We start from the raw sequence: 7,528 nt of genomic DNA, 5'->3' as shown, positions 1-7,528 counted from the left end.
ATTTATAAGCATAGATCAATGTTCTTGTACTTCATATTATTATTTTTATTAGTTTTTTTTAAGATAAAAATGTCACGGTGGAGGCCAATGTTTTCTAGAAACACTTATTATTTTTTTGGCTGAAAAACGAATCTCTATCTATAAGAATCACTATTTATTTAAAGCATAGATCAATGTTCTTAGCCAAATTATTATTTTTATTATTATTTTTTCTAAAAGAAGAAAAATAAACCAGCTGCGCTGGAAGCTCCGCCTTAAGAGATTAAAAGATGTGAAAGATGAGCTTGTTGAGTTAGTTGTGTTAGAACGTTGCCCACAAACTACTAATCAGAACAGATCAGAAAGCAAAGTAATAATTCTATTGCAGAGCGAGTGTGAGAAATAATCTTAACAAATAAATAAACCAGCTGGAAGTTTAGCTCTTCTAAGTGATTACACGTGCACTTTCTTGCCTAAAGAACCACCCCCCCCCCCCCCCCCCCCCGCCCACTCATCCTCGACTAAAAAGTTCAAAATGGGAGCTAAAGGAGATAAACATTTAGAAGTGAATATTTCCAAGTTCTTATAAATTTATTTTTTTCTAAACCTGCCGCAATAGCGAAGCCATGATACGCCGTTGATCTGCGTTGATTTGATTGTCCGGATAAAATATTGGGGAGAAAAAATAGCCTAAATTAGAGGCCACAGCTTTTAGCTAAGCATTATTTTTTCTGTTGGGATACTTGGAGGAGAGTAGGATAAACCAAATAAAATGGTACAATAGTGTGTATGTAATAAATAGTGGTATATTTGGAAAAAACCTGGTTACGGGTTTGAAAAATCTTCAAAAGGAATGGTCGCCCCAGCCAATGAAATTACGACAAAGTCCAAAAAATATATTTTTCAGTTATAACACTGTGAAAATTTCTCCGGTCTTGTTCAAATTTACACAGGAATTGTGTTTTAGTATCCTTTACTGAATTCTCATAGTGATATATTTGTAAAAAATCTGTGTCGGGTTTGAAAAATCAAAAGGAACGGTTGTCAGCCGCAATGATGAAATTACAACAAAGTCTAAAAACGATCATTTTCAGCCAAAACACTGTGAAAATTTCTCCAATCTTGTTCAAATTTTCACAGGAATTGTGTTTTAGTATCCTTTACTGAATTCTCATAGTGATATGTTTGTAAAAAATCTTTGTCGGGTTTGAAAAATCAAAAGGAACGGTTGTCAGCCGCAATGATGAAATTACAACAAAGTCCAAAAACTATCATTTTCAGCCATAACACTGAAAATTTCTCCAATCTTGTTCAAATTTTCACAGGAATTGTGTTTTAGTATCCTTTACTGAATTATTATAGTGATATGTTTGTAAAAAATTTGTGTCGGGTTTTAAAAATTGCAAGCCGCGATGAAATTACGAGACAAAGTCCAAAAACTATCATTTTCAGCCATAACACTGTGAAAATTTCTCCATTCTTGTTCAAATTTTCACAGGAATTGTGTTTTAGTATCCTTTACTGAATTCTCATAGTGATATGTTTGTAAAAAATCTGTGTTGGGTTTGAAAAATCAAAAGAAACGGTCGCCAGCCGCGAAAATTACGACAAAGTCCAAAAGCGATCATTTTCAGCCATAATACTGTGAAAATTTCTCCAATCTTGTTCAAATTTTCACAGGAATTGTGTTTTAGTATCCTTTACTGAATTCTCATAGTGATATGTTTGTAAAAAATCTGTATCGGGTTTGAAGAATCAAAAGGAACGGTCGCCAGTCAACCAGCCAGTCAACAATGATGAATACAAAACAGGATCATTTTCAGCCATAAACATAACACCACAAAAACTAATCAGATCGTTTTCAAATTTGCACTGTAATGTTGTAATTTTAGTATTCTCTTTTAAATTCCAATGTGTGTTTGAAAGTTTCACTGTCAAGTTACCTACAGTACAGAGTTTTATGGTTTTGTTAGACATATATATGTAAGATTTAAGCACTCGATTAGCTGACGATTCATAGCCAAAATTTCTCCAAAGTCTTTCCACATTGTTAGAGAGCCAGTATGCATCAAACTTCTCATAAATCATGTCCAAAACATCATGAATAATGATGAAAATGATCAATTTTTCACTGAGATTTGCCAGTATTTGCTACACAGTCAGCTAGTCCACTTTCGGAAGCCATCTTTTTCTTAAATACTTTCGGCCAATCAAATCACAGTATTATTGGATAATCCGTTTTTATCAAATCGGAATAGATCATCGGATTAGATAAACAAACAAAAAATGTCTTGACCAGACGAGAGAGAATTTAAGGCTCCTAGGCCGGAGCAATAATGTCACGGTAGAGCGCGATGGTTTGAGTTTTCTAGAAACCTTTTTTATTAAGCTGTGCATATTTTTGGATAGTGGATTGTTTTAAAGAAAATAGATATTATCAAAATGTGCGCAAAAGTACTGCCGTTACTACAAAAGAAATTTGCCGAAATCTGACCAATCAGACTGGACCTGCATTGCAGGGATAAATCTCCCTGTAGGCAAGTAACAAGTAGCAAAAATATCAAGAAACTAGACCATGACCAAGGTTTAATGCTTAGATTCCCAGGCTATATTTATATCTTCTTTATTTAATCAAAACTGCTCACAAAGTGTTAAATATTTTTTTCGAAAATTGCTTAAGGTTTATTTACACAAGGTATAACTTTTTGATTAATAATCTGATATTTATTCTTCAGGGGATAAAGTTGTCGTTGTTTGATACATGATTTTGTTGAGTATGTCAATTAGTACACAATGTGAAAAACAGAGAAAGACACCACGCCAGAATTAAAAAAGACTGTCGTTTGAATGGCTTCCCATCAGAAAAAATTGCATTCAGTTTGGATCATCCCCCATACAAAGGAAATCATCAATGAACTTGTCGAAGTGTTACCAAAAAACATAAACTATACGAGAACTTTACAACATAAATGGCCTGTAATATATTTTTATTTACATCTTTTTTAGTTACATAATTTCATGTATTTATAATATATCAAATCAGAAGAGGGCTATAACTTGCCGAAAAGTGGAAAACTGTTCCAAAAATATCTGTTCCTTAATAATTTGTTCAACAATTTTGATTTATTGATCCAGCATCCAGCCAGTACAGTATCACTGCACGTCCAAAAAAGAGAAAAATAAGCTTTCCATTAAAAACCTCTCGAGAGACCTAAGAAATCCTCTGGTCAAAATTAGGTTGTTCTCGAAATTTTTCGATTTTTCAGCAAGTGGGACCATCTGATCATGTCCCATCTCATTTTCAATATCGAAATGCTTCGAAAAAAACTAAAAAATATTTACATTAAGGGACGGGACCTCGTGCGACCATTGGGGAGTGTCTTAGGTGTCAGTGAATCTCAAAGATTAATTAATTAAAGTAAAACGGTGAAGTACAAGAGTGTACAACATTATCCTTGCAAACAATAAGGTGGACATATTATATATGTGGATATATTCCTCTATTTACAATCAGCTTCACTGTGAGAAGAGTTCTAACCTTATTTTCATTTAATAGTAATACGACTAAGAAAATTATATGAGAAAACGTCTTAATAATTCCTCAAAAAGTCTGACCAGAAAGTAGTAATTCAATCGAAGTTGAAGCCAAAGAAAAAGTAAAACTAAATTATAAATTTTAAATTAATTTCCATATATAGGTTTATCTACTGTACTTTTCGTTCCGTTCCGCCCAACCTTATTTTTTGTTGTAGTTAGAGGAAAACTTAAGTAGGTAAAAGAGACTCATAAAAATTAGAAAATTAAGTGTAAATTACCTCTACATTACAAGGCAAAGTACAGTCGTTTTGTATAAGATTCCCATTTCCGCACTAAGATTCCTTTGCCACTTTCTAGCGGAAAAAGACCAGAACTTCAGTACTCTCGGGTACCTAATAGCCGTACCCCCGCTAATTAATTTTGTGAAAATTTTCCACTCAGGACATTCTTATTCCAACCCCCCTCCCCGCTTATTAATTTTTAAGAAAATTTTTTTTGAAAGCACCCTCTTTTGTCCCTATCTAATTCTGCTGTATTAACCTCCTTTTTAAAAATTTTCCACCCAGGACATTTTTATTCCAACAACAATTCCACAAAAGGTTTTTTTCTCCATAATTCCTTTAAGAAACGTTTGTACTCTTAGGTTCCAAATAAACGCCCTCCCGCTTGTTAATTTTTCGAAAATTTTCCAATCCCCCCGGATCTTATTACTATTAATTACTATTAATCATCAAGAATACTTTCAGCTGTCAAAGAGGACCCTTATTTTGCTCTGAATAGCCTGATTTTAGCCTATCTATATTTACCTTATTTTAGGGTGTTCAGAAGTACAATTTCCAACCCCCCGGCAATTAGGCCGCCCCGTTTATTAAAATGTCGAAAATTTTACAACACCCCGTTTATTCGAACCCCCCCTTTTATGTGAAACCTAAGAGTACTTAAAGTACATCAAACAGCAAAATTTAATCAATTATACTTTGCGGTAAAATAATTTTTCTGAATCCTGAATAAATAAACACAATTTGGTCATGAACACTATGAAAACCTCATTCGGGGTACTATACTTGCCCGTCGACTAGTTGCTGTTCAGCTTAAAGTATGGCTATTTTTGGTTATTTTTGGCCTGTTTAACCCTATTTCACATCACAGATCTGTAACTTTCTATTTAAGAAACATCTGAACACAGATTTAAAGTAAACGAGGTTCGGATACTAGGCTTTTCCAGGAAAATGTTCGTACATCGGGGTTGGAGGATGTACTTTAGGCGTACAAACTTTCGCGAGCAGAAACTTTCGCGATTTTTGCGAATTTTGGCCCTTTTCGCGAAAGTAAATGTCTTTAAAAATTCTAGGAAGGGCCATTCGCGAAAGTTTACTGTATGCTCGCGAAAAATTCTTGACAAGATAGAAAATCTGTAAAACTTCAAACTTTGAATAAAATGTAACTTTTATGACACTTTTTAGCCTTCTAAAAGACTAATAAGTCAAAACTCGAGTCAAAGACAAATGCTTCAAGCCAGTCCAAGAAGTGAAATTTCTCAATTTTACGTTTTGATTCGCGAAAATTTATGCTCGTGAAAAATATTTTTCCGTTAGATTCGCGAAAGTAAATGTCGTGAATTTCACGACTTTGCGTCCTTGCGAAAGTTTCTGCTTGCCAAAGTTTGTACGCCTAAAGTATTATTGTCTGAGGGGTAGTGAAGAATATGCAAATTTACCTTGTCTGAGGGGGGGGGGTTAAACTTTCTCTGTTTGGGTATAATTTTGCTCTAATTGAGGGTAATTTTGAATGTCCGGGGGGGGGTCAACTGATGCTTGTTCGAAGGGTAGGGGTTCGACCTGCTGTCCAGAAAGTCCAAAGTCACGGGGTAAATTCCTCCACCCCCACCCCCCCATATTCAATTTTATTCTGGAAAAGCCCATTATAAAAAATGTCATGTCTTCATTTTTCTTCTTCAAAGCAGACTTTCAGTCAAACCCCCCCCCCCCCCCCCCGTCCGAATCCAAAATCATTTCAGGCAACTTTAATCATCATTTTAGTTCGCACCTTATCCTTTAAATTATTCCATGCGGTAAATCGAATACCATAAAATTCAACTGAAGGATCATTAATTCCATTAAAAAAAGCCGTCCCGCAGTCATTATACCACCATCCTCCTTGGAAGCGGTCAGCACAATTGCCATAGGGCCAGCTATCGTGGTCCGAACCAGTTGTTGAAAATGGTTGCCCTTTCACTAAACCGAAACCACCCATACCATCCATTACCCTCATATCTGAGCTCATGCGATAAAAATCATCTTCTGACGAAATGAAAAAACTGTCGTGTCGGCCATATCTGGTGACTCCATCTGTATCTTCCACTTCGAATATGAATTGAACAGATTTTCCCCAAGTCAATCGGTGAAGATGTTCATTGCCCAACCAAAATTCTCCACCATTAATTTGACCAAAACCATCTTTATATTCTTCCCAATCGCGATTGAAATCAACAGAATTGTTGAATCTTTTTTGAAAAACAATCCAACCACCATCGAAATTGGTCATATCGCACCAAACCTGAACCGATTTTCGATCAATAACAATGTCATATAATCCATCTTTGTCGTATCCAAGAGTTTTCCAATCTTGACAATCCTTTGGTTTTGGTTTATCTAAAATATAAACCGTGCTATTGGTATGATCTTGAAAATATTCCTTGTCCATTTTTGGGCTTTTCTTATTCATAAATATGCGACAATGATACCAATGGTCAAATACTTTAAGAACATTGATCATAAAGCGTGTTGGATGTTGAGATAAGAGTTGACATTCCAAGACAGAAGTGGTGTTTGTCTCCAGAACTGGATCCATACCCTTGATAACGGTGTTTTCAAACATTGTATAATAATAGTCATTAACTGCATAACAAACATTATTTGAATTGAACGTCCATAGTAGATAACACGTCAAAAACAAATTAAAACCAAACATATTTTACGTAAGTGTACTGTATGTATACACCAATCAATTATATACTTTGATATTATAATTTCAAATTTCAAGATTTTTTTCATAAAAATTATATATTAATAAATAGTATTTAAAACGAAATGTATCGTATACTGAAATACATATTGAATGAATGACAAACAGTTTTGTTTATTCAATGGGATGTACCATTTAAAATTCAAACAGGGGGTTGCACGAACCCTTTCAAGTCAAGAAGACATTCTTGGAGATGTGTGGATACCCCCTGGAAAATGGCAAAATTTGCAAAATAACCCTTGGAAAAATTATCTCTGCACCTTACACTTGACGGTGGACGAACTAAATCCAGTCTTTTACCCCCTGGAAATTTTGGAATAACTTTTTACCCCCTGGAAAAATTAAAAAAACAAACTTGGTTACCAGGGGACACCGACCACAGTTTCCCGCGCTCGTATTTCGATTGGTTAAGAAATCTCGAGAAATGACGTAATGACTTTTGATTTTCTATATCACGGCAAATGACAAGAAATGTTTTCGCGATGAAAAGTCGATAATTGTATCCATTCATAATTCATAATGTTAAAGAGAAGGGATGTATAGGTGTAATCTGGTTCTCTTGACGACAGTATATCAAAAATGAGTCAATTTTTTTTACTACTAAAGTTCCTTAAGCATCATTTTGGTAAAAATAAAACTATGGCCTGCAAAATTACTCACAGTACAATTGACAACTCGCAATGAACACGTGTCTAAATTTTAATGATATCTACTTTAATTGGATTGATATTTGATTAAAATTCGTTTTTTCGAGAATTTTAAAATTTCTTCGATAATTCATTTGTTAGAAAAAATCCGTGCAAGATTTTCAAAATAGAAGTATTTTTTCCAAAACCCAGAATTTTCTATTTTGTTATCAGAAAGTTGCGAGTACAATATGAGAAATATTTTACGAGTTCCGAGATTTTTCCGTACAAATATACGGAAAATCCGGAACGAGTGAAATATTTCCATATAGTACGAGCAAATGTCTGATAACTGGTTTATC

General features: G+C 34.4%; 1 protein-coding gene across 1 annotated transcript; it reads right to left on the bottom strand.

Moving 5' to 3' along the window:
• Positions 1-5,529: 5,529 nt before the first annotated feature.
• LOC136817857 (ficolin-1-like) lies at positions 5,530-6,393 on the bottom strand. Its single transcript, XM_067074190.1, has one exon. It carries the CDS (start codon positions 6,391-6,393, stop codon positions 5,530-5,532), a length of 864 nt encoding a protein of 287 aa, XP_066930291.1.
• Positions 6,394-7,528: the final 1,135 nt, after the last annotated feature.

The sequence above is a fragment of the Clytia hemisphaerica genome, unplaced genomic scaffold, assembly GCF_902728285.1.
Source record: "Clytia hemisphaerica strain Z4C2 unplaced genomic scaffold, Clytia hemisphaerica genome assembly, whole genome shotgun sequence".
NCBI lineage: Eukaryota > Metazoa > Cnidaria > Hydrozoa > Leptothecata > Clytiidae > Clytia > Clytia hemisphaerica.
The sequence above is the reverse complement of the archived record's forward strand: the minus strand, read 5'-3'. Positions and strand labels throughout refer to the sequence as shown.

Excerpts from the sequence above, each read along its gene's own strand:
- LOC136817857 (XM_067074190.1), bottom strand. The coding sequence starts at position 6,393 with ATGTTTGAAAACACCGTTATCAAGGGTATGGATCCAGTTCTGGAGACA.